The 27625-nt window shown below is 47.8% G+C and overlaps 1 protein-coding gene across 1 annotated transcript; it reads right to left on the reverse strand.

Moving 5' to 3' along the window:
• Positions 1-27206, reverse strand: PELP1 (proline, glutamate and leucine rich protein 1). The gene is made up of 18 exons (XM_059668876.1): positions 26920-27206; positions 21233-21297; positions 20753-20858; positions 18971-19120; positions 18667-18738; positions 6458-6517; positions 5805-5955; positions 5496-5622; positions 5265-5352; positions 4735-4823; positions 4539-4655; positions 4278-4425; positions 3967-4126; positions 3247-3302; positions 2879-3085; positions 1291-2745; positions 403-1128; positions 1-170 (listed from the first exon to the last, which is right to left on the reverse strand). Exons 1-17 carry the CDS (start codon positions 27166-27168, stop codon positions 1036-1038), a joined length of 3393 nt encoding a protein of 1130 aa, XP_059524859.1. The 5' UTR covers positions 27169-27206; the 3' UTR covers positions 1-170; positions 403-1035.
• Positions 27207-27625: the final 419 nt, after the last annotated feature.

Genomic DNA, 27625 nt, shown 5'->3' on the forward strand with positions numbered 1-27625 from the left:
TATAGTACACGTAATATTTTATTGCTGTGACTTTTCTTAGGTCTGATAATGGTACTGTGATTATGTAGAAAAATGTCTTAACCCTGGGAGTTAATGTTGAAGAACTTAGAGGTGAAGGGTCATGACGTCTGCAACATGGCCCCACACAAAAAAAATGTGTGCACATATACCTGTGTATTTTTTTTTAATATATTTTATTGATTTTTTTACAGAGAGGAAGGGAGAGAGATAGAGAGTCAGAAACATCGATGAAAGAGAAACATCGATCAGCTGCCTCCCGCACATCTCCCACTGGGGATGTGCCCGCAACCCAAGTACATGCCCTTGACCGGAATCGAACCCGGGACCCTTCAGTCCGCAGGCCGACGCTCTATCCACTGAGCCAAACCGGCCTCGGCATACCTGTGTATTGATTACAGCCAGGTTTAAGTACATATATAAATACAAGTCTATATGCAGATACAGACATTATAAACACTAACATGAGAAAATGTTACCAACTGATTAGCCTACGCGAAGGTATTATGCTATTCTATTCTTCTAACTTTTCTGCAGGCTTGAAATTTTTGAAAAAACAAGTTGAGGGAAACTTTAAAATCCCTAAGTTTCCCAAAATCAGCTCAAACGTCACTTCACAGAATACACGCAGCTGGGAAGTCACTCCCTTTTCTGCATTTCCAAGGCCCTTTCCTTATGTTCACCCTTCAATGGACTGCGTGAAAGAACCAGGGGGCACCTACCTCCAGTCCATAGATTCCAATGCCCGCACGTCTACTCCTCTAGGTTCCTGCTCACACATGCACCCCGGCAAGGCCTAGGATATGAAACTGCTTAAAGGGATCAGACACTGACCAGGAATGTCCAAATCTCAAGAACGGGTCGGAAGGCCTGGGGTGAACTTGCCAAATTCCTGCCAGGGAGGTGCTGACGAAGGCAAGGGGTAGAGGGGGGACACAGTTGTGGCAAAAGGCAGAAGCAGCAGTCGATGCCAAAGTACATAACTTTATTGGAAACGAGTGGGGGTGTAGGAGACGGCTAGGAATCAGGCTCTGTGACCGGTGGTGGCTTCTCGTCATCAGGGGGACAATCAATGAAGTCAGCCAGCATGGCAGCTGTGTCATCCTGCTCCTTTAAGGGACAAAGACATGATTCAAAACAGCCTCACACACATATAGGAGTGGGTCAGGCTTGGACAAAGCCCTTCCCTAACACAAGCAACCCCCTCTTCCTCTAGCCCGCCCCACCCCACCTTCCCCACCCAGAGTTGCCCTCCCAGCCTGGCCCACTCACCTTTTCCTGGGGAGGGGCCGTCTCTGTCTCCATTTCCTCAGCTGCAGATGTCTCTGGTGGGGGGGGGACCTCATCACCCCCACCCTCAGTCCCCTCGTCCAACAGGGCTGGCGGAGGAGCACTGGGCTCCTCTTCCACTAGCTCCTGAGGAGGTGGCCCCGCTGGGGGGCTTCCCCCTTCCTTCTCCAGCTCCTCCTGGGAGGGGAGCACCTCAGGGGCCAGTGTGGGTGCAGTCTCAGCCCCACGCTCCTCCTCGGCCCCCGGCTCCTCCACTTCCAACAGTAGCCCAGGCTCTGGCTCTGGCTCAGGCTGCACCTTGGGGGACTCGGGGGGAGGCAGAGCTGGAGGCAGGCTGGTGGGTGGAGGTCCTCCTTCTTCTACCTCCCCTCCTGCTGAGCCAAACTCCAACTCTTCCACCTCTTCCAACTCTTCCTCCTCCTCTTCCTCCTCCTCCTCTTCTTCTTCCTCTAATTCACCTTCCTCTTCCTCAAATTCCTCCTCGAACTCTTCCTCCTCTTCCTCCTCTTCAAAATACTCTTCCTCATCCTCTTCTTCCTCTTCAAAATCTTCCTCCTCCTCTTCCTCCTCCTCCTCTTCTTCCTCCTCTTCTTCTTCCTCCTCCTCCTCATCACTGCTGTTGATATTAATAACTGTCAAGTCTTCTTCCAGGGCTGGGGGTCCTCCCCCACTAGGAGTTCCTTCAGGCACCAACTGCGGTGGTTGGAGTGTCACTGGGCCGGGAACAGGAGGGGGTGGGGGTGGAGGGAGAGGCCCCGGGACTGTAGGAAGCTCTTCAGGCTCCTCCTTGGCTGGTAGAGGAGGGGAGGCTGCTGGTGGCCCAGCTGGGGCAACAGGGGGTGGGGTGCTGCCTGAGGGGGGTGGGAGTGGCAGGGGCGGCAGCCCCTCTGGCACGATCACCACACTGTCATCAGAGTCACTTTCCAAGGAGATCTCTACATCAGACGCCTCCTCCTTATCATAGTGGACAAAGGCTGGCCTGGGCACTCTCCCCCCAAAAGTTTCATCTGGGGGTAGCACAGGTGGCGGAGTGCCACTGGAAGCCAGGATGGGATCCTCGTTTGAGCCTGCCCGGTGGTTCTCTGGGCCGGGAAGGAGCCGGGGGGGTACAGACACCAGCCCTGGGACAGAGAGACCTAAGTGGTTGGCTGTGGCTGGAGGTCCAGGACGTGCTGGAGGCACTGGGCCTGCCGGGGGCACAGGGCCTGCTGAGGGCAGGGGACCCACCGAGGGCACAGGGCCAGCTGAGGGCATGGTGCCTGCTGAGGGCATGGGGCCCGGGGGATGAAAGGGTGGGGCCCTGAATGGAGACGGGGCCTCAGGAGGAGGAACTGGAGCAGGTGTGGGGCAGGTGGGGCCCATGGACTGCAGAGGAGGAACCCGGGGATGGGTCAAAGCAGCACAGGTCACCAGTGCTTCCGAGCAGAAAGAAGAGACCTGAGGAAGGAAGAGGAAGCAAGTGTGAGCATCAGGAATACAGGGTGCTATGGTGCCAGAGAGGAGAGCCTGCCAGCTCAGCAACAAGAGAACCCTCAAACCAAAGAGATGGACTCGGCCCGTCTGCAGTTACCTCAAGGTTGTCTTCCCTCTGGCCCAGGGAGAAGGCTTGCAGGGCACAGGCAAGAGGAGGCGGGCAGCGAGGAGAAGGCGCCAGCAGCAGAGCCAGCAGCAGACGGTACAGTTCCCGGCGGCAGCGGGAGCTGGTATATGGGGAGCTGCCTAGGACCTCACCCTGTTGGACACCCATGACGAGGGGTAGGACCAGATCATGCAGCCTCTGAAAAGGATGCAGGGCACAAGTTGAGACACCACCTCGACGACCCAACCCTTCTCCAGGGCCCCCTCCCAACTTGCAATGGACGCTCTCCAGGGGCACAGCCCTCACAGGGACAGGCAGTGGCCCCTCCCCAATCTCCATGGGGACCAGGCTCCACTAACCCTGTGAGTCTCCTCCTTGATAAGTGGCCCGCACATGAGGATGGTCCGGCTGAGGCCTGGGAAGAAGAACAGTGTGTAAGAGACCTGCTACTAACAGGACTGAGAGAAGGGCTTCTGCAGCACGAGGTTCAGGCAAGTCACTTAACTGCTCTGAGCTCCTTTCTCCACCATGAAATGAGGATCGCACTGCACAGGGCTGCGGATGATGTAGGTGCACTGTAAATGTGCACTTCTATATCTGAGAAGCACTGGGTCTCCTCTTCACATGGGGTGGGGTGACAGGCAGTGAAATACAGGAAGCCCCAAGGAAAGTCACCCACTCACCACACAGTCACTGACTATACTTCTGCACCCAATGAGCACTTGTGTTGGGAGGAAACCCCACTGAGCCGCCTGCCTGAAGGGAAGGTAAGCACCACAAAGCAGGAATTCACCCTTCGCTACAGCTGTCCTGGCAGGTGCAGAGGGTATGCAACAAGATAAATGAGACCCCGGGGCAATATAAACGACCCAACACTCGCACGCGCCCCTCCCCTGCCCAGATCCGAGATTTTGCCACAGCCCTGGGAGCTGCATGGCTGCTTCTGCTCCTTTGGCCACTCTTGAAGGTTTTTAGCTGGTTCTGCATTTTATCCACACCCTCTACTTCAATGCCTGGTTTGGGGCTAGAGCCCCAGCCATCCCAGCACTCGGAAGGTGCAGGGCACAGGCCTCACCCACCTCTCAGCGCAGCTGCACACACATCGCTGTTGGCATTGCTATCCCCTTTGCGGTGGCTGGGAGGGGTCGCAGCCTCCCCCATGTCCAGCTTTAGCTTCTTGGGGGCGCTGGGCTTCCCCGTCTGCAAACTGCCATCAGGGCTCCCCCGGGGACTGCGCAGCTGGTGGTGAAGGGAAACACAAATCACACTCACAGGCAAACAGGAAGGCAGGACAGAGTGAGGCGGCGGTGTTGAATGAGGAGGCTCACATGGACCAGCTGTGCAGGATGAAAGTCCTGGCACAGGAGAGTGTGGGCAGAGCCTCACTCACCTTCAGGGCCTCGGCTGGCGGGGAGATGTCACTGAGCAGGTGGGTGAGCAGGGCCTCTCCTGAGGCTCCTGCCTGAAGCACTCCTGCCGAGGCACCACACACCTGCACCCACAGCTCTAACACAGCGTACACCTTGGTCCGCATGGCGCTGTGGAGTGAGCAGGGCGGCTTATGAATGCCTCTCCTCCCTCAGCTCCCAGCCCACCTGCATGGCCTCGTCAATCACCCCCCCCCCCCTTGATCCCCATCCTTGATGGTCACCTGTAAGGCTTCTCCTGGCCCAGAGAGACAGTATCCCTACCAATGCTCCAGGCATTGAGGACCTGGGGAAGCAGGCGGCTGATCAGGGCTCCAAAGCGCAGAAGCCGACCTCCACACCTGGGGGCGAAGACACAAGAGTGACCTCCATTCCCAGTATGTCCCAGTCCCTTCATCACACTCCGCCTAGTCCACTCACGCAAGGATGAGCGCAGAGAGCAGGTCCAAGGCTTCCAGGTGGATAGAAGGCAGCAGCAACAACCGCAGGGGACCATCTCCAAGCAAGCTCTGCAGAATGAAATCGGCAAAAGGAGCAGGGAAGTGAGACACAGAGGGAAAGGGAGATGGAGATGTGTGTGACTAAATACATATGGACACACATGTAAGGAACCCACCCCGGCCCACCTCTCCCAACAAGGTCAAACCCCCATCCTATAAAACAGAGCCCGGAAGGAGAATGAGGGGAGGATGGCTGCCTCTCGGCAATGTCTGGCTGGCCCCCGTGCTTGCCCTCCCCTCGAAGCATGTGCTACCGGTGTCCTCGCACCAGGGGAGAGAAACCACTCTGTGCATGTGTCTGGAGAAGCACAAGGAATGGCATTCGGATAGAAGTAAGGCGCTGGCCAGACACCTCAGGGATGATATCATTTGGGGAGCTTCAGATCCCACACTACTTTCCTGGTTGCCCTGGGTCCTAAGGACTGGGAACGGAGGACAAACATCACTTACAATATTCTTGGCGCTGATGCTGAGGGTCCGGCAGATGAAATCCAGGATTTCCTGCACAGGGATGGACACAGGAGCCACAAACTCAGAGCTGGAGAGAGTCAGAGCAGGAAGATCCTCAGCACAGGTCCCCCAGCATGACTGGCCCACCTCAACCTCCTTCTTCATGATGCGGAACACACCCCAGATCAATCCCGCCCCCTCCAGCCCACGCCCCCTCCAGCACTCACTCACCTGAGCATGAGCCCCAGGCAGCAGGCCAGACCGGAAAACCTTTGCCGAAGCCGGAAAAGGTTATGCGCATCAGCATCTTCCAGGGAAAACAGCATCTCCACCCCAGGGCCTTCATACTGCACAGGAGCTGGACGGAAACACAGCAGCTTCTCACTCCAGGGCTTGTCCGTCCCCTCCCTTTGCATTTCTGGTAGATGACCCACCATTCTGCCTAGAAATCAACTGTCCCACTCTCTGGGCCACCCTCCTGGTTCCCTGCTGCCACATCCCCCAACCACTCTGCCACTGCCTACTAGCCATGCTCCCTACCTGGTTCTGCTCCCTCGTAGAGGGCCCCTAGCAGACTGTGCAATGAGGCCAGCAGGCTGTGTAGCTCCTGCTCCCAGCTCTCAGTGTGCTTCAAGCCCTGGGAAAAGCCAGCCCCGAGAGAGGGCAGCCGGGAATAACACTCACACGCCAACTGCAGAAGAAAGGTCAGAAGCTTGGTCAGATGGGAATCCAGCCCAGCCAGACACCCCAGCGCCACCAATGCCAAGACAAGGAGATCACAGACAGCTCTAGGAACATAGAAAAGGGACTATGGGGCAGAAGGACAAAGATCTTGTGCCTCTTGAGTATGCCAACAGGAAGGGAAGTGGGAACGTGGTCCAAGCAGTACCAAGAGAGAAATGCTGCCCAGCTGGCATGGTTTAATGGTTGAGCATCAACCTATGAACCATGAGGTCATAGTTTGATTCCCGGTCAGGGCACATGCCCAGGTTATGGGCTCAATCCCCAGTAGAGGGGTGCAGGAGGCAGCCAATCAATGATTCTCTCTCATCACTGATGTTTCTCTCTCGCCCTTCCTCTCTGAAATGAATAAAAATATTTTTTTTAAAGAGAGAGAGAGAAGTGCTAAGAATGAGAACTAAGAGAAGCTCCAACTCATGCCCACGCTTTTCATCTGCCTCCTTTTCCTTTACCTGCTGCAGCTGAGGGCTCAAGGAATCCACTCGAGACAGGAAGAATGAGGCCAGCTTGCCCTGGGTTGTGGAAAAGAGGAAAAGGCTGGTGAGTCAGCTCCAAGGGCCAGAGACATACACCCTGTCCCTTCCCAGCAGCAGAATCTAAGCCCTTGCCTTTTTTCTTTCCTGCAGACACAGGAAGCAAAGTATTTTATAGGGTATCATGCCTGGAAGCAGACATGCTCTCACAGTAGAAAGACATCCTGAAGGTCAGCTCTCATCCTCAGCCTCCCTGTCTGGTGGGGAACGGGTCTGGCCTGGGCCCCACAGACACTGTAATCCCTGATGCCAATTTTTCCTCAAGCCAAAAAGTCACAGAGTGCTGAAAAGCAGCAAGCCCCACACCCAACTCCCTACCAGCTTACAGAAGAAGTGATGGCCCAAGCTGGGAGTTGAGGCACTAATCAGAGGTATGAGGGCAGGTGAAGACCTCTGGAGAAGAACTGAGGCAGCACATCTCGGAGCAGTAACCTGTCAGCTGGCAAACATTTACTCTGCCTGCTATGTGAATGTGAAGGTGCTGGCCCAGAAGTGTCCTACCTGGGTCACAATTTACTTGGGGGTAGAATCAAAGGGGCCTATGAAATTGATGGGGGCGGGGGAATTGTGTCCTTTTCACTAACATGTAAGTAAAAGGTAGAATTTATTTCCACTTTAAATGTCAACAGAAAGCCATAGTAGTATTAGCAGTACCTCTGGCTGTCACCAATAAAATCTCTCATTTTCATTTCACATTATAATTGTAACAGGGTATCTCGAGATACCATTCACATGTATCACTAATTTGAAATTCAGTCGGAATTAGCCCTGCCGCTAGATCTTGTTGTTTAACATATTCATGAAGAAGCACATACTACTCTTATCAAAATTTTTTAAAATATACATTTTAACAGAATCGGTTTCTCTTAAAATCCTATGTATTTTATTTTATGAATTCAGGAAGGGGTCCATGGCATAAAAAAGGGTAAGAACACTGAAGGAGACCTATAACGAAATGAGATGGGATTTCCACTTTCAGTGGGATGTGAGTGAGTCAGGAAGACCAGTATATGGAAAACCACCTGAACCCACAGTAGCATTCACTATTCCGAGAGGGGGATAGAGGGAGGGTCCAGTGGGACCGATCCTAGAAGGCAGGACTAGGAGGGCAGGACTGAGCTATGTTTAAAAGAAAGGGAAGAATCCCCAGGCGACCAGAGAGGGGAAAACACTGCTGAGAGCTACAGACCCAGAAGATGCCAAGGAGAAGCAGGCTGAGGCCTTAAATCCCAGCCTAGAAAGCATGGACTTTGGAGAAGGGAGGATGGGACGTCACTCACACAAATCTCAAGACAAATCAGCAGGGGCACCAGACACATGGCAGGGGGCTTGGGGGAGCAAAGTAGGAGCAGAAGCCTGTCAGTGTGTGTTTCAGAAACAAGGACTCCCTCCCACCGACCCTGTGGCAGGAACCACGGAGTTGCCCACGTTGCACTTCATGATTCTCACTGGCCACGAGACAAGCACTGTCACAGCTGATGCCAGGATAAAGACCTGGACAGCACTGTCATGCCAGATGTGGTAGGACTCAGAGCACTTCAACCCAAACACAATAACCATCCACAGGTCTCCTGACGCACCGGCTTCTCCCAGGGTAAGATTTCTTAGAAACCTGCCAGAGCCCCAACTAGAGTGGCACTCAGCCCTTCCGGCCAATTTACCGCTCATACTTTTCCTGAGACTCTGGCTCCAGAAGCTGGGCTGAGGCCAACAAAAGTCTGCTTATGTAACGGCAATAAGCCGGAGGACAGACATGGCTCTGACCACAGGTGGCCTGTGCAATGGCTCACTTGGAACATTTCACTTGAAATGCAAGCGCAGCCAGCAAGCACGCCCAGGGTATCTCTCAAGAGTGGGGTTAGGCCTCCCGCTGATTCCAAGGAATTACTATTGGATTTGGCCTGGGGTTAGGCCTCCCGCTGATTCCACAGAATTACTAATGGATTTGGGAAGGAGAGGTAAAGCCTCTACAGAAGTAGCCTCATGGACTGGGAATGCTTGAGATACACCATTCAGGAGGAGACTGCAACTGCCCTGGGAGCTTCTGGGCGATGGGACAGAAAACAGTAACTTTCCAAAATGGCAAGTATGTTTCCTAAGATTTTCTCAGTACAAACTGCCCCTAGGGCCTTTGTACAAAACAGATTCTTATCGGGCATGCTGGCAACAAAGACAAAATCCTCAACATCCTCAACAGTGAGAAGTTCTTCAGATGACATGTTCTTAAAGACATAAAGGCACACATATCCTGTTAACACACGAAAGTGTTTGGTTTGGAAAGGATACTCAAAATACAGGCCATGACTTCAAAAACTACATGTCTGGCCCTAGCTGGTTTGGCTCAATGGATAGAGCGTCAGCCTGTGGGCTGAAAGGTCCTGGGTTTGATTCTAGTCAAGGGCGCATGCCCAGGTTGCAGGCTCAATCCTCAGTAGGGGGGTGTGCAGGAGGCAGCTAATTAATGATTCTCTCATCATTGAAGTTTTTATCTCTTTCTCCTTCTCCCTTTCTCTCTGAAACTTCAGAGGGAGGGCAGGGCAGGGTTGGGGGGGCTGTAAGAGATCAACCAAAGGACTTATATGCATGCATATAAGCATAACCAATGGACACAGACATTAGGGGGGTGAGGGCATGTGCTAGGGGTGGGGGTGGCCGGGGAGAGATCAATGGGGGGAAAAGAGACATATGTAATACTACATGTAATACTTTAAATAATAAAGAATTTAAAAAAAAAAAAGTGTCTGACAAAAGATCATAAATTATAAATTAATGCTCCTGACCACTCACAATGAAAATTAAGAGGCACAAACAGAGAAAAACACTTAGCATTCTAGTCTCCCTGACTATTCAAATCTTGACCCTGAAGGTAACAATACTCCTTCCACTTTCATGGGGAATGCAGGCAGATACAGACAACCCCAAACCAAGCTGAATCAAAGAAGCTATTTGCAGTAACACTTCACAAATTTTGACCAGTGAGGGGTCAGGGACAAAGATCTGTCTAGCCCAGAGGTGGGCAAACTTTTTGACTCGAGGACCACAATGGGTTCTTAAACTGGACCGGAGGGCCGGAACAAAAGCATGGATGGAGTGCTTGTGTGAACTAATATAAATTCAAAGTAAACATCATTACATAAAAGGGTACAGTCTTTTTTTTTTAGTTTTATTCATTTCAAACGGGCCGGATCCGGCCCACGGGCCGTAGTTTGCCCACGGCTGGTCTAGCCCATGTAATTTAATAATTTATAGACCATTTCAGAAGAAAAGCAGTTTTTACTAAACCTGATAAAGCTTTAGTAAAAAAAAAAAAAACTTTTCCTAAGCTTTAGTAAAATCCATGAGTTACTCCAAATACCTTCTTGACAAAAGTCCTGCCCTGCCTACCCAAAGATTCTATTGCCTGTCACTAGTGGAGTTCACATGAAAATAGAGAATCAACAAGGACAGGACTCCATGTTCTCTGAGGAGCGTCATCTGCTCAGGGAACTTTTCAGATACAACTAACCAGTTACTAAAGCCACTGCAGACACCACCCCCAGATCACAGCATGTGTGCCCAGAGCTCCCCATCTGGCTCACAATCCTTCTCAAGCCACTAACAATTGCTCAGAGCTGGTATTAGTGTTGAAGCCTACCTGTCAATCCTGTCTATGTTCTTAAAAGCTTCTAGAGAGTTTAAGTGTGTGTGTGTGGGGCGGGGGGGGGAAGAACAGGCTTTAAAGGCAAACAGATCTGATACCAACCTTAAGTTAGTTAAACACCTGTGGGCCTGTTTCTTGGTTAGTTTGGTGACACCAACTCCACACAATGACACATCTCAGACACTTGACAGAGTGCCTGGCACATTGTGGGTACCTAATAAATACCAGTTCCCTTACCCTTTATTTTACTTTCTTGATTTGGTCAAAGAACCATGTGAACTTACTTTCAAGATAATCTGAATGGCCCTAGCCAGTTTGGCTCAATGGATAGAGCATCGGCCTGCAGACTAAAGGATCCCAGGTTCGATTCCGGCCAAGGGCACATGCCCAAGTTGCGGGCTAGATTCCTCCCCAGGAGGGGGCATGCAGGAGGCAGCCAATCAATGATTTTCTCTCATCACTGATGTTTCTCTCTCCCTTCCTCTCTGAAATCAATAAAAATATAAAATAAAAAAAAACTTTAGAAAAAAAAGATAATTTGAATGGCAAACTCCCCCTTAATTGACAGTGCTGATGGCTGATACAGTTAAGCACATCAGTTACACAGAACAATTATTAATTTGATGCTAATTCCAGTTCTCTATATAGATTTGTCCTTCCATCTGAATGAAATGGCCAATGGTTTATCAAGCTATGAGTATAAAACAGAGAACATTTAATCTACAGGAGAACACCTATTTGTTCTTAGGTACTAGTTGACATCCAATTATACTGCAAACAACAGATGTGTCAATTACAAAGGGCCCTTTAACTGCTACTGCTTTGGCAGAATGTATTCATTCATTCATTCATTCATCCATCCATCCATTCATGTTACCGCTGAAAACAGAGCTAACTTTTTCACTGACCTCTCTGGAAGTGACTAAGGGTATTTAGTCAGGAATATAAGATAATGTGTAGGAGACATGGTTATAGGGAAGTAATAAATCGGGAAGGCTTCCTGGAGGAAATTACAAGAGTTTTAGAAACAAAGTAAGAGCAGAGGGTAGGGACACACAGCCGCGTCTCTTGGGACAGGCACAGCCCCTGACTGGGGGAAAGGAGATCCACGGGACTGTTAGCACCGGAGGATTTGAGATCTGGGTTCCGTAATTACGGAGGACTGAGCCTAAAAGGGGCAGCCTGAAGCGCTGACCAGACCATGCAGTGCCAGTAAGAGAGGAGCTTACAGAAACTCAGCCTTCCCCATTTCTGCGGCCGGCGTTTGTTTGTTTTCACTGAACCCTGTTCATAGGACATTTCGGATACAGACACTCACCCGTGCTGAGGAGAGGGAAAAGGTGCGGACGAGTGAAATCTGGGGAGAGGCTGGGGAGAGAAGAGGGGTCAGGAGAGGTGGCAGCAAATTGAGTGCTGAATCACCCCTGAGCCCAGGCCTTGGGCAGCCATTTTTTCTCCTGAGGCTATAATTTCCTCCCTCGAGGCCCCAGGCAAGGAATACAGCCACACCCAGATTCCACCGTGTATGAGGTGAAGGATTAAAATAATCTGATTAATCCCTGAGAGTTAACAGGGTGTGGCCGATAGAGGGACTTTCAGTCCCAGCAACAACAACAGAATCACAGACATTCCAGGAAACTGGGACCATAAGCCAGCCAAAGGAATGACATTTCATTTTTTCAATTTTATTTTTTTATTATTTTGTTGGCTTTTTTCTTTTTTCTTTTTTCTTTGTTTTCCCTTTTTTGTTTGTTGCTTTTATTTTCATTTTTCTTTCTTTGTTCTCCTTTTTTTTTGTTTGTTCCTTTATTTCCTACTTCTGTTCACATTACTTTTTCAACCACATGAGCAACAGAAACGTGAGCGGCGCACTCTAGTCCAGGGAGCATCAGCCCTGTGAGCAGCCTGCCTCGAGCCTAAGACCAGCAGCCTCATGTGGCCTGCCCCTGTCCAAGGAGCAGCAGCTGTGTCAGCAGCCCACTTTCCCGTCCAAAGAACAGCAACCACGCGAGCAGTCCGATCTGTCCAAGGAGCAGCAGCCACACAAGCAGTCTTCCTACGTCTGAGGAGAGGCAGCCCTGCGCAGCCGGCCCCCATCTGAGGAGCAGCAGCTGCGCACAGCCCGCACCCTGCACTAGTCCGAGGGGCAGCAGCTGTACAAGCATCTTACCCTCGCCCAAGCAGCAGCAGCCGTTACAAGCAGCCTGCCCAATCCGAGGAACAGCAGCTGAGTGAGCAGCCCGCCCCCATCCGAGGAGCAGCAGTTCTGCGAGGAGCCCGGACCCATTCAAGGAGCAGCGGCAGCCCATCCCGGTCCGAGGAGCAGCAACCACAAGAGCAGACCACCCACATCCGAGGAGTGGCAGCTCTACACAGCACTCACGGGTCTGAGGAGCAGAGCCACAACGGCCTGCACCTGTCCAACGAGCAGCAGCCGGTCCTAGGAGCAGTAGCCCCACAAGCAGCCCACCACATCAGAGTGGAGCCAGCTCCCATCCAAGGATCAGAAGCCACATGAGCAGTCCGCCCCAGCTCAAGAACTAGCAGCTGCGTGTTTAGCCCACCCCATACAAGGAACAGCGGACTCGTGATCAGCACACCCTCTGTCTGAGGAACAGCAGCTATGTGTGAACACTCCCCCCACCAGCCAGAGGAGCCACCACAGCGGTGAACAGCACCCACCACAGGAGCTCCTGCAAACTGAGGAGCAGCTGCTACAACAACCGCCAGAGGAGCAACCACAGCCCGAGGAGCCACTGCCACCCAAGGAGCGGCCCCTGAATGACTCAACATCTAGATATGTCGGTGAGATCAAACATGGGTAGACAAAGAAACCCCCAAAGGAAAGAAAAGGCAGACTCGCCAGAAAAACAGCTAAGTGAAACCGAGGCATGCAGCATGACAGAAAAAGAATTCAGATTAAGGGTCCTAGGATGCATAAACCGGATGGAGGAAAAAATCAACAACTTACGCAAGAAGCAAGAAGAAACAGATGAAAAAAAAAATCAATAAATTCTGTAAGAACCAAGAAGAAATGAAGAGTGATATAGCTGCAATAAAAAACACCATTGAAAGTTTCAACAGTAGACTAGGAGAAGCAGAGGACCGAATTAGCGAATTAGAAGACAGGGAAGCCGAAACCGGTTTGGCTCAGTGGATAGAGCGTCGGCCTGCGGACTGAAAGGTCCCAGGTTCGATTCCGGTCAAGGGCATGTACCTGGGTTGCGGGCACATCCCCAGTAGGAGATGTGCAGGAGGCGGCTGATCGATGTTTCTCTCCCATCGATGTTTCTAACTCTCTATCTCTCTCCCTTTCTCTCTGTAAAAAATCAATAAAATATATATATATATATATAAAAGAATTATTTAAAAAAAAAAAAAAGAAAAAGACAGGGAAGCAAAACACACCCAAACTGAACTGCAATTGGGGAGAAAAATTAAAAGACAGGAGGAGAGCCTAAGGGAGCTATGGGACAACATGAAACGAAACAACATATGAATAATAGTGGTGCCAGAACAACAGAAAGAGGAACAAGGGTTAGAAAACCTATTTGAAGAAATATCAGAAAATTTCCCTGAGGTGGGGAAGAAAAAAGTCACACAAGCACAGAGAGTCCCAAACAAGGTGAACCCAAAAAGACCCACACCAAGACACATCATAATTACCATGGCAAATGTTCAGGACAAAGAGAGAATCTTAAAGGCTGCAAGAGAGAGACGGAACGTTACATACAAGGGATCTCCCATTAGATTATCAAATGATTTCTCAACAGAAACACATCAGGCCAGAAAAGAATGGATGGAAATTTACAAAGTGATGCAAAGCAAAGGACTGAATCCAAGAATACTCTATCCAGCAAGGCTATCATTCAAAATTGAAGGGGAAATAAGAAGCTTTACAGACAAAAAAAGGCTCAAGGAGTTTATCACCACCAAGCCAGCAATGCAAGAAATGCTAAAGGGACTGGTGTAAAAAGAAGAAATAAAAAGCTCAGAAAGAAAACAGCCACAAAAAATAGAAATGGCTACAAACAAGTACCTTTCAATAATAACTTTAAAGGTAAATGGACTAAATGCTCCAATCAAAAGACATCGAGTGGCTGAATGGATAAAAAAACATGACCCATATATTTGCTGTCTACAAGAGACCCACCTCAGAATAAGGGACTCACACAGACTGAAAGTGAAGGGATGGAAAAATATCTTTCAGGCAAATGGAAATGAAAAGAAAGCTGGGGTAGCAATACTTATATCGGACAAAATAGACCTCACAGTGAAGGCCATAACAAGAGATAAGGGAGGCCACTTCATAATACTAAAAGGATCAATACAACAAGAGGATATAACCCTGACAAACATATATGCACCCAATGCAGGAGCACCCAAATACATAGAAAAAATTCCTGGAAGATATCAAGGGAGAGATCGACAACAACACAATCATAGTAGGGGATTTAATACACCACTGACATCACTGGATAAATCCTCTAGACAAACAATCAGCAAAGAAACAGCAATCCTAAATGACTCACTAGATCAGATGGACTTAATTGACATCTTCAGAACATTTCACCCCAAAGCCACGAAATATACGTTCTTCTCAAGTGCTCATGTGGCACATTTACAAAAATAGACCACATATTGGGTCACAAACAAAGTCTCCCCAAATTCAAGAAGATTGAAATCATACCAAGCATCTTCTCAGACCAAAATGGCATAATATTAGAAATAAACTACAAAAAAAAAAAAAAAAGAAATAAACTACAATAAAAACAACTCAAAATACTCAAACACTTGGAAGCTGAATAGCATGTTATTAAATATTGATTAGGTTACCAATGAGATCAAAGAAGAAATTAAAAACATCCTGGAAACTAATGACAATGAAAACACAACAATCCAAAACCTATGGGACACAATGAAAGCAGTCCTGAGAGGGAAGTTTATAGCTCTACAGGCCTATCTCAACAAACAAGAAAAAATGGTAGTAAATCATCTAACTCTACATCTCAAAGAACTAGAGAGAGAGCAACAAGAAAACCCCAGAGTGAGCAGAAGGAAGGAGATAATAAAGATTAGAGCAGAAATAAATGACATAGAGACCAAAAAAACAATACAGAAAATCAATGAAACCAAGAGCTGGTTCTTTGAAAGGATAAACAAGAATGATGAACCTCTAGCCAGGCTCACCAAGAAGCAAAGAGAGAGGACCCAAATAAACAAAATCAGAAATGATAGAGGCGAAATAATAACAGACCCCACTGAAATACAAATGATTGTTAAAAAATACTATGGACAACTCTACTCCAACAAACTAGACAACCTGGAGGAAATGGACATATTCCTAGAAAAATACAGCATTCCAAAACTCAATCAGGAAGAATCTAAAAATCTCAACAGGCCAATAACTATGGAAAAAATTGAAGCAGTCATCAAAAAGCTTCCAGCAAAGAAAAGCCCAGGACCGGATGGCTTCACAGGGGAGTTTTACCAAACATTCAAGGAAGAACTAAAACCTATCCTCCTCAGACTACTACAAAAAATTCAAGAGGAAGGAACACTTCCAAGCTCATTCTATGAAGCCAGCATCACCCTAATACCAAAACCAGGTAAAGACAACACAATGAAAGAGAATTACAGGCCAATATCCCTCCTGAACATAGATGCCAAAATCCTCAACAAAATCTTAGCAAATCGGATCCAGCAATACATCAGAAAGATCATACACCATGACCAAGAAGGATTTATCCCAGGGATGCAAGGATGGAACAATATCAGATAATCAATAAACGTGATACATCACATAAACAAATTGAAAGAAAAAAACCACATAGTCATATCAATTGATGCAGAAAAAGTGGTTGACAAAATTTAACACCCATTTTTGATAAAAACTCTCAGCAAGGTGGGAATAGAAGGATCATACCTCAACATAATAAAAAACATATATGACAAACCCACAGCCAACATCATACTCAATGGACAAAAACTAACACCATCTCCCCTAAGAACAGGAACAAGACAGGGATGCCCACTCTCACCACTCCTGTTCGACATAGTACTGGAAGTATTAGCCATTGCAATAAGACAAGAAGAAATAAAAGGCATCCAAATTGGAACAGAAGAAGTAAAACTGTCCTTATTTGCAGATGACATATTATACATAAAAAACCCTAAAGGCTCCATCAAAAAACTATTAGACTAAATAAATGAATTCAGCAATGTAGCAGGATACAAAATTAACGCTAAGAAATCTATGGCATTTCTATACACCAATAGTGAAATTACAGAAAGAGAGACTAAAAAAACAATCCCATTTACCATCGCACCAAAAAAATTAAGATACCTAGGAATAAACTTAACTAAAGAGGTAAAAGACCTCTACTCAGAAAACTACAGGACGTTGAAAAAAGAGATAGAGGAAGACACAAACAGATGGAAGAACATACCATGTTCTTGGGTTGGTAGAATCAACATCATTAACATGTCCATACTACCCAAAGCAATCTATAAATTCAACGCACTTCCCATTAAAATACCAACGGCATACTTCAGAGATCTAGAACGAACTCTCCTCCAAAAACTCATCTGAAATAAAAAAAGACCCTGAATACCTGCAGCAATCCTGAGAAAGAACAAAGTAGGTGGGATCTCAATACCAGATATCAAGCTGTATTACAAAGCCAATGTTCTCAAAACTGCCTGGTACTGGCACAAGAACAGACATATAGATCAATGGAATAGAATAGAGAGCCCAGAAATTGACCTGAACCAATATGCTCAATTAATATTTGACAAAGGAGGCAGGAACATACAATGGAGTCAAGATAGTCTCTTCAATAAATGGTGTTGGGAAAATTGGACAGATACATGCAAGAAAATGAAACCAGACCACCAACTTACACCATACACAAAAATAAACTCAAAATGGATAAAGGACTTAAATATACGACGGGAAACCATAAAAATACTAGAAGAATCCAAAGGCAACAAGATCTCAGACATATGCCAAAGCAATTTTTTCACTGATACAGCTCCTAGGGCATTGGAAACTAAAGAGAAAATAAACAAATGGGACTACATCAAAATAAAAAGCTTCTGTACAGCAAAAGAAACCATCAACAAAACAACAAGAAAGCCCACTGCATGGGAGAACATATTTGCCAATGTTATCACCGATAAGGGTTTAATCTCCAACATTTATAGGGAACTCATAGAACTTAACAAAAGGAAGGTAAACAATCCAATCAAAAAATGGGCAAAGGACCTACATAGACACCTTTCAAAAGAGGACATTCAGAAAGCCAAGAGACATGAAAACATGCTCAAAGTCACTAATCATCCAAGAGATGCAAATCAAAACAACAATGAGGTACCATCTCACACCTGTCAGAATGGCTATCATCAACAAATCAACAAACAACAAGTGCTGGAGAGAACGTGGAGAAAAAGGAACACTCGTGCACTGCTGGTGGGAATGCAGACTGGTGCAGCCACTGTGGAGAATAGTACGGAGTTTCCTCAAAATACTTAAAATGGAACTCCCATTTGACCCTGTGATCCCACTTCTAGGAATATATCCCAAGAAACCAGAAACACCAATCAGAAAGGATACAGGCACCCCTATGTTCATAGCAGCACAATTCACCATAGCTAAGATCTGGAAACAGCCTAAGTGCCCATCAGCAGATGAATGAATTAGAAAACTGTGGTACATCTACACGATGGAATACTATGCTGCTGTAAAAAGGAAGGAACTCTTACCATTTGCAACAGCATGGATGGAACTGGAGAGCATTATGCTAAGTGAAATAAGCCAGTCAATGAAGGAAAAATACCACATGATCTCACTCATTTATGGATAATAGAGACCATTATAAACTTTTGAACAATAATAGATACAGAGGCAGAGCTGCCTCGAACACACTGTCAAACTACACGGGAAGGCTGGGGAGGGTTGGGGGACAGGATGGGGCGGGTAAGAGATCAACCGAAGGACTTGTATGCACGCATATAAGCACAACCAATGGACATAGGACACTGGGGGGGTAGGAGAGGCCAGGGGATTGTTAAGGGTGGGGGGAAAAAGGAGACATATGGAATACTCTTTGTAATACTTTAAGCAATAAAACAATTTAAAAAAAAAAAAGAGCAGATGGTAGAAAAAACAGGCAGGGCACTCTAGAGGTACAGAGGAGAAAGGCAAAAAGAGGAATGAGCCCAGGGCTAAGAGCCTGGGCTTTAGCATCAGATCTAGTTTCATCCATCTCTATTGATCTTAGGCAAGTTATTTAATTTCAATTTCTTCATCAGTGATGGTTAACGAGATAATGCATGTGAAGTGCTAAGAGGTGGTATAATTAAAGCTATGGAGATCAATGATAGAAAAATCAGAAGACAGGTGCTTAGAAGTCTCAGAAATAGCATCTGAGGTAAGATAGCTATAAGGCTTAAGGTGGTGGGAAGAGGAATTGCCATGAATACTTACTTTGAGAGACCCACAAGCCCGAGGAAAATAGGTCATACATGCCTTCATTCCTTCCAGTGCTGAGAGCTCACACTGTGGGGGGAAAAGCAAGGAAGAGATGAGAGTCCAATACTCCCATAGACCCCCCTCTCCACCCCACAACCCCCAAGGTCCCTCCTCATACACTTTTTCTTGGCCCTTCCTTCTTCTCACTTCTTTCATCCTATTCCCCAATCACTTCCCATCACATTTCTTAATCCAAGCCGTCTGAGTAAGACAGGCATTAAAAGGGGCAAAGGGCAGAGGGACTGGGCAGGTGTCTCACCTCTGGTCTGAGGCCCAGCAGGGAAGTGAGAAGGCCAGGGAGGTGGTTCATGGAGATGTCCCGGAAGACTGTAGGAAGCTGGGCTGCATATCGGAGGAGGTCCCTCAGAACAACCACAGCCAAATCCATCGTGGCGGGGGGGTCCTGGGACTGAAAAGCAACAACACCCCATGCTTCCAACCTCATCTTCATGGTCACCAGGAGGAGGAATGAGGGATGACAACACGGGGCTTTTGAGAAACACCACGGTTAATGTCAACACTACCATCAGGTCCACTAGGAACAGAGTGCATTGGAGACATGGGGTATTCAAAAGTCACATATTTGTCCACAGAAAGAACATGTGTTTACATTTTCATATTAGGGGTATCTGGGGTCCTAAGAATTTGTTTGGGAGAGGGGGAGAGTAACAAATCTACAACTGAAAGATCTAACTGGAAGAGCTCAAGAGCTTGATTCTCCCATATTCTCCCTCCCTTCAGTGGAAGAGCACTCTCAGACTAAATAACAAAGTCTCAGCCGCAACAAAATCACTGCATCTCTAAGCTGGCTCAAACCTACCCTGGAACTCATGAAGGAAAAAACGGTTTGGACTTGGCCAGTGGTGCAGTGGTTAGAGCGTTGCCCCACACACTGAAGGGTTGTGGGTTCCGTTCCTAGTCAGGACACATACCCAGGTTGTGGGTGCATGCGTGAGGCAACAGATGGATGTTTCTTATATTGGTGTTTCTTTCTCCCTCTTCCTTCCTCTCTCTCCAGAATGCATAAAAAAAAAAAAAATGGCCCTAACCAGTTTGGCTCAGTGGATGGAGCGTCAGCCTGCAGACTGAAGGGTCCCAGGGTCGATTCCAGTCAAGGGCATGTACCTTGGTTGCGGGCACATACCCAGTAAGGAGTGTACAAAAGGCAGCTGATCAATGTTTCTCCCTCATCGATGTTTCTAACTCTCTATCCCTCTCCCATCCTCTCTATGAAAAATCATTAAAATATATTTTTAAAAAAATGTGCCCACCCAGCCGGCATGGCTCAGTGGTTGAGCGTCGACCTATGAACCAAGAGGTCGAGGTTCAATTCCGGGTCAAGGCACATGCCCAGGTTGCAGGCTCAATCCCCAGTGGGAGGCAGCTGATTGATGGTCCACAAGCTAAAAAATGATTTTTACATTTTTAAAGGGTTGGCAAACTACCAAAGAAAAAAACAACATGCAACAGAAACCATATGTGGTTTGCAAAACATAAAAGATTTACTATCTATAAACGTTTACTTCATAGGAAGTTTCCCAGCCCCAGAGCAAGACTCAGCACCATGAAAGCAGGGTCTACGTCCATCTTACCACTGTCTCCCAGAGCTTAGCACACAGCCTGCCACATGTGCTCAGAATGACTGTCCAAGAAGTAAACGGAGATGTCATCAAAGATGTAAAAATAGAAAAATATTAAAATGTTGAAAGAGAAAGAAAGGAGTGGGCAAGAAAAAAGAAATCCACCTGGAAAAAGTAGCTTTAGAGATGTCACTCATTAGAAAAGCTAATGAGGAAGTGAAACAGTTAGAGGTTACAGTGTGTGAAAGGTCAGATGAATTAAAATAATTCAGTAGTTGAAAATATCAAAAAGCTTAAAAGGACTTCCATTTGAAGCTTATCCTCCCTACGGTCAGAAAACTGCTAATTATTCTGTCCTCAGAACTAAATGTCCAAGCCACAAAGAATACACCACATCCAGAATGGGGAACAAGGAATGGTTGGGGGAGGGGGTGCAGTCGGGGCAGCAGCTGAATCCTTACCTGCAAGACCTGCTGGATGCTCCGAAGCCAAGAGACACAGTGCTGCTGGAACATCTCTGTAGAGCTCTCCCCAACCAGCAAAGACAGCAGACAGAGGCCCTCAAACCTTTTAAGAAAGGAGTGAGTGATAACAAGGTGGAGGCTAGACTTCAGAGAAAGCTATATGTTGCTCTTTCACACTCACTGGACTAGACTACAGCAAGACTTCACCTCCAGGTCACTGAGGTTTCTAAATCCTGAAATACTCAGAAGACTTGGAGTGAGGTACAGGCAGCAAGGAAAGGGAACAGAGGTCTTCATAATCCCAGGTGGGGCTGGAATGGGTGGGATCCAGCTCAAGCGAGTTCATGAAAGAATGACACTCCCCAGCCGCCTGGGAGCAAACTTCTTGACTCCATGGGTGGACAATAACGGACAGCTGTAAGCTCACTTCCTAAGGAAACATCCTTCTGGAGGGGGAAAAAAGGGTTAAAGACTTACCGAGTTTTGATAGAACTGAGACGTGCATTACTGAGACCCACCAACGCCCCAACAGCTGAAAGGTTCTAGAAGAAAACAGGAAAGTGAGTCAGGAACAGGAGGCTAAAGGTGCAGAATTTCCCCAAGCCCTGCCGTGTCCCGGTATCTATGAAGCCTTTTCTGGAGTCCCACCTCCTCGGAGGAGAAAAGACCATTCCTCTAGACTAGAGGCCGCGGCCTTTGTCCTATCTTCAGCAGGTGACACGCACAGCAGCCTGTCCTGCAGGCTTTCCTCCAAGTCACGTCATGCTTGACCCCTTCTTTTCCTGTCCAGCCCACAGATTAGTGCTATACAGAGGCCAGCCCAGCTCGTCCCAGCGACCAGACCCAAAGACAGGTCTGCTTCACCGGTGTATCCCTGAGCAGCACCTAGCAGAGGAGACATTCGTAAATGCTTGCTTTAATGGACACTGAACTCACCTGCTTCCCTTCCTCCTTCACCCCCAAACAAATCCCCCTCCTCCTGTCCCTGGCTTCCTTAGACCTGTTAAGAATGCCAAGGTAGACTTCTGGTCAAGATGGTGTACGAGTAGGTAAATGCTGTACTCACCTCCTCCCATGACCACATCAAAATTACAACTAAACTACAGAACACCCATCATTGAGAACAGCCTACCAGTGGTTCTCAACCTTCCTAATGCTGCAAGCCTTTAATAGAGTTCCTCATGTTGTGGTGACCCCCAACCATAAAATTATTTTCGTTGCTACTTCATAACTGTAATTTTGCTACTGTTATGAATCGTAATGAAATATCTGATATGCTATGTGTGTTTTCCGATGGTCGCGACCCACAAGTTGAGAACCGCTGGAACAGAAATCCTGTAACTAAGGATATACGGAAGAAGCCAGAGACTGATAGGAGGGGCAGAAACGTGGAACAGGCTGGTCCCACACCCACATGTGGCAATAAAAAATCTGAAGGGATAGCTCAGCTGCAGAGGTGCCCCCTGAGGAGTGAGGGGTCCAAGCCCCACACCAGACTCCCCAGCCCAGGGTCCCAGCACCAAGAAGAGACGTTCCCGTAACTTCTGGCTGTGAAAACCAGCAGTGAGACGGAGGGCTATGGAATCCCGTGCACAGACTTATTCGGACTGGCTCCCTCTGAACTCCAGCCCTGGTGCAGCAGCTCGAAAGGCAGCAGGGACATAGAGGGAGCAGCAACTAAATTATCTGGCTTCGGGGCAAGGGCTAGCGCAGTGGTTCTCAACCTTCTGGCCCTTTAAATACAGTTCCTCATGTTGTGACACAACCATAAAATTATTTTCGTTGCTACTTCATAACTGTCATGTTGCTACTGTTATGAATCGTCATGTAAATATCTGATATGCAGGATGGTCTCAGGCGACCCCTGTGAAAGGGTCGTTCGACCACCAAAGGGGTCGCGACCCACAGGTTGAGAACCACTGGGCTAGAGAGAGAGCTTTCTCCCAGGCAGAAATACTGGCAGAACTTGGATGATATATTTTCAAGGACTTTTTCCTTTATTTTTGTTAACATTTTATTTATTTTTTTTAATTTTTTTTATTTATTTTTGTTAACATTTTTAAAATATGTATGGCATGACAACTACTTAAAGGGAAGACTGGGTTCCTTTCCCCCTCTATGTGTATGAGACTGTGATACTTCAAGCACTGAAGCCAGGCTCATTTTTCTTTCCTAGTTCCATGTTGGCCTGTTTTAACAGAACGGGGCTATCTTTGTTGTAAGATACATGCAGCCTAATGTTTGTTAGCTTTGTGGTCTGAAGTGTTTATCTCGCAAGCAGATTCCTAAGTAAACTAAATCTTCGTTGCTAAAGTGTTCTGAGATGCATGGTTAAAACAACCTTCCTCCTCTAAGATCTACTTTTTAAGCCCAACACACCCTGTAGTTTATCAACTGCATGTATGGCCTCTAGAAGTTAGTATGCTAAGCTGACCAACACAATGGTAGTAACTGTCCATAGGGTTTGTCTGCAAAGAAAAGCATTGTGTAGCATAGCAGAAATATAAACTACCTAGGCATGTTGTAAAGCCGTTTGAAAGTTACTCAGAGCAAGTTTTGTGAATAGAAGTGCAGTGCTCTCGTCACATTCTGCTTTAAAAAGTTATGGCAAATACAGACAAATTAAAAAGAAAAGGAAAAAAAAAAAGAAATACTGGCAGAAGCCATTGTTCCTTTGCTGGGCTCTTCCCTGACAGGTGCAGGCAGGCACTACCTCTGAGTCTCCATCAACCTGGCTAACACTGTTCACCCCACCCTAGTAATTTCCTTACCTTGACCCACCCAACTTGCCAACCCACCCAAATGGCTTCCAGTAGCTTTTCCATATAACAGTCCTAGCTGGTTTGGCTCAGTGGATAGAGCGTCGACCAACGGACTGAAGGGTCCAGGATTCAATTCCAGTCAAGGGCACATGCCCAGGTTGCAGGCTCAATTCCCAGGCAGCCGATCAATAATTCTCTCTCACCACTGATGTTTCTCTCTTTCTCTCTCTCTCTCTCTCCCCCCCTTCCTCTCTGAAATCAATAAAAATGTGTTTTTTAAATATAATAAATAAAATAACCAGTCTGTCTCGGCTCATGCTTCAGAGTTTCCTAAAATCTCACAAAGGTTCACAAACCCCCAACAAGCAGAACCTGGCTTCACCATGCCCCAACTAGCTAAGCAACCCCAAACACAGCACTAGCAGCACCTAACCTCAGTTCATAGCTTAACCTCTCCCAGGCACCTCCAAGCCCAGCACAAATGGCAACGATCTGCACATTACTTTGTAGCTCGTACTAGGTGGCTCTGAGAGGGTACAAGCAGCAGCTAACCTTGGCCTGCACCTCCCAAGAGACCCCAAAACAAATACACCCAGTGGCCAGCTTCAGGCCACATCAGAGCACCACCCAACCACCTCTAGAAATGACATACTCAAAGGGCACACTCAGTAGGCACCAGTACCCTGATAGAGCAAATCCTGCTCCATAGGGTTAACCCCTGCACAATGGCTCCTCCACTGTAGTCACAGCCAGTCCTCATAATCAATCAGCCTCAGGATTAATCCATCTCATTGATGTACCAACAGCAATTAAGGCTGAACTACAATAAAAGGGCACACACAACCCACACAAGGGACACACCTGGAGCGTCCAGCTCAGGCGACCAGGGAGACTGTGCCACTGGGCCCCACAGACACTCTACCAAGACCAGGAGACATGGTAGCTCTACCTCATACATAGAAACAAAGAGGGAAGCTGCCAAAATGAGGAGATAAAGAAGCATGTTCCAAATGAAAGAACAGAACAAAGAAACTCCAGAAAAAGAACCAAATGGAGACAAGCAATCTACCAGATGCAGAGTTCAAAACACTGGTTATAAATATGCTTAATGATCTCAGTGAGAATTTCAACAAAGAGATTATAGAAAATAAATATAGAAAACATAAAATGAATATAGGAAACATAAAAAAGAACCAGTCAGAAATTAAGAATACAGTAACTGAAATAAAGAATACATTAGAGTGAATCAACAGATTACATGAAGTAGAGAATCAAATCGGCAATTCAATTCCCTGTCAGAACCTATGGGAAAGCAATGTTGGTGATTAAGCCTAGGTGGACGGACCAATCAACAGATCTCTTTTTCTCTCAAGCACCAAGCCTATTGCTTACCTTCATTACTCATCCCTGCTACACTAGAATCTCTCTCAAGAAATTTGTCTTGCTTATCTAGCCTAAAGATGAGGAATAGTAGCTAACACATAACGGATACTCAATAAATGTTTGCCGAATGAAAATCTATGGGGAAGCAAGGGAAACCATACAGTTCCAATACAGTACTGAAGACCCAGTATCAGAGACACAAGTAGAAAAAACTCAAGGCAGGATATACTCAAAAAATGTGATACATGCAATATTAAAGGAAGGAGTCTCACTTCCCACATCACCTTTAGCTTCTTTACTCAAAATTCTACTCGACTTTTAGGCACTTAGAGAAAATAAACAAGACAATAAATTCATGTAGCTCACCTTGAGGGAGGAGGGGAAAACTTGAAAAAGATGATGAAAGAAATCACACATACACAGGCACAGAATATGTAACATTTCAGAAATACTTAGGAATATGAGAGGATTTAGAAGGAAAAGGAAATATGTAATCAGCTCCTGCTTCTGAAACTGGGCTGAGATAGCAGAGGCACAGCTTTGTTACCCTCAACAATGAGGAGTAATGTTAATACAAGTAATAAATGAGGTCATTCCTCATGAATGTGGGGCTAAGATAATTGGACCACCCAGCGGGTTATGACAACCCTCTTCCTGGAAGGAAGCATAGAGCTCAGAAGGTCCCATAACAAAGGCTGGACAAGAAAGACCTCGTGCACATCAGTCTCGAAGCACGGGTAGAATTTGGGGGAGGACTGGGGGAAAGGCTGGAGGGCAAGAGATAGTAAAGGAACACCTTCCATAGACAGACATGTTATATCTTCTTAGAATCAGTGGCTTCATCTGAACAAGATGGGGTTCAAGCTAGAATGGAAGCAATGACAAAGATATGGAAAGGAGTGGACAGATCTAAAAACTACTCAGAGGATAAAACCAACAGGACCTAACAGAGTGCGTATGGAGGTGTGTGAGCAAGAAAAAAAAGTGTTGCCGAAACCGGTTTGGCTCCGTGGATAGAGCGTCGGCCTGACGACTGAAAGGTCCCAGGTTCGATTCCGGTCGGGGGCATGTACCTGGGTTGCGGGCACATCCCCAGTGGGGGATGTGCAGGAGGCAGCTGATCGATATGTTTCTCTCTCATCTATGTTTCTGACTCTCTATCTCTCTCCCTTCCTCGCTGTAAAAAATCAATAAAATATATTTTTAAAAAAGTGTTTAGGATGGATGACATTTGGGTTTCTAGCTTGCAGAACTGAATGGATGTGAGATTCTACTCTTAGTATAACCCAAAGAACCCTGCTAAACCCGTCTAAAAAGCTCTACATGACCTGTCCACTACCTACCCACCTCGCCAGCCTCACAGCGCCCACTCTCTTCCCCTCCCCCTGAGCCCCAGGCACAAAGCCCTTCTTTTCCGCTCCTTCCCACCACAGGGCCTTCCCACATGAATTTCCCCCTGACTGAACCACTCTTCCCATTTTCTTTCCCTACCAACTCCTACGCATCCTTGGGGGTCTCAGCTTAAACCCCATTCTCCAGAGTAGGGTTAGAGGTCCCTGCTATACAATGCTCATAGTGTTTTATAACATTCTGTTCATCACCATCACATCTATAACCAACTGAAGCATCCAGTACTTGGCCCTCAGTATGAGTTCAGTAAATATTTACTTGTTCAATACACATTCACTTAGCAGGAAAAAATCGCAAAAAACGGATACTCCCAGAGGAAAAAGAAGCTAAAGATCACAGATCTAGCGACGGGGCCTGGAATGGAATCCATTCGTGTGTGACTACCAATAGCCTAGCAATAGAGAAACGAGGCCCATGTGTTCCCGAGTTCCTCCTCGTGGCTGAAAAGGGCGAAATACGTGAATTTCGTGCAGACTGATACCCGGATTCGCTTTCTGCACCCAGCTCTCCCCTCCACCGGACCACTGCAGCCGCGGCCCCGTGAGCCTGGCGCACAAATGCCGCGCCCACCTCCCACCGGGGCCGCCCACACGCCGGCCACAGACTCACCTGGGCCCCGCCCACCGACCCATGCAGCCGCAACAGGCACATGAGCCCGGGCAAGTGTGGGGCCGAACGGACTGGGGGATGCACGGGAGGAATGGTGGACCCCGCTCGCGGCTGCAGCAGCCCGGACACGCTCTCCAGCAGCAGCATGCGGAGGCGCGGGCCCGAGCCCACCGCCGAAAGGCCGCCGGCCCCGCCGGGAACCCCAGCCGCGGAGCCCGCAGAGGGCCCACTGAGCACAGCTGCGGCCATCTTCCCCCGGGCTCTAGTGGTGGCGTGGCGCGGCGCGATGACGCAGACAGCGCGACGCACGCCTGTGGAGAGGGGCGGAAGGGGGTTGTGGTCCTGCGCCTGGGATGCCCGGGGATTGGGCTCCGGGCTCTGGTGGGAGGGAGCATGCGGGGTGCGCGGGGTGCGCGGGGTGCGCGGGGTGCGCGGGGTGCGCGGGGTGCGCGGGGTGCGCGGGGTGCGCGGGGTGCGCGGGGTGCGCGGGGTGCGCGGGGTGCGCGGGGTGCGCGGGGTGCGCGGGGTGCGCGGGATTTGGTTCCTGGACTGCGAAGGGCTGGCGGGCGGGCCGGCCGGGAACACACGTGGTCAGGACAAAAGGCGCCGCAGTCCCGAAAGGGATCCTTTAAAATAGCAGAATCCAGGCACTTTCGCTCTAGGCAGCACTGACGTCTAAGGAACGGACCTCTTGTTTGAAACCATA

Source organism: Myotis daubentonii, chromosome 16 (assembly GCF_963259705.1).
Source record: "Myotis daubentonii chromosome 16, mMyoDau2.1, whole genome shotgun sequence".
In the NCBI taxonomy this organism is placed as follows: domain Eukaryota; kingdom Metazoa; phylum Chordata; class Mammalia; order Chiroptera; family Vespertilionidae; genus Myotis; species Myotis daubentonii.

Coding starts and splice junctions, on each gene's coding strand:
- PELP1 (XM_059668876.1), bottom strand. CDS start 27,168: ATGGCCGCAGCTGTGCTCAGTGGGCCCTCTGCGGGCTCCGCGGCTGGG. Junction 20,859..21,232: donor CTCAGTTCTATCAAAACTCG/GTAAGTCTTTAA, acceptor CTTTCTTAAAAG/GTTTGAGGGCCTCTGTCTGC. Junction 3,086..3,246: donor TCAAGGAGGAGACTCACAGG/GTTAGTGGAGCC, acceptor CATCCTTTTCAG/AGGCTGCATGATCTGGTCCT.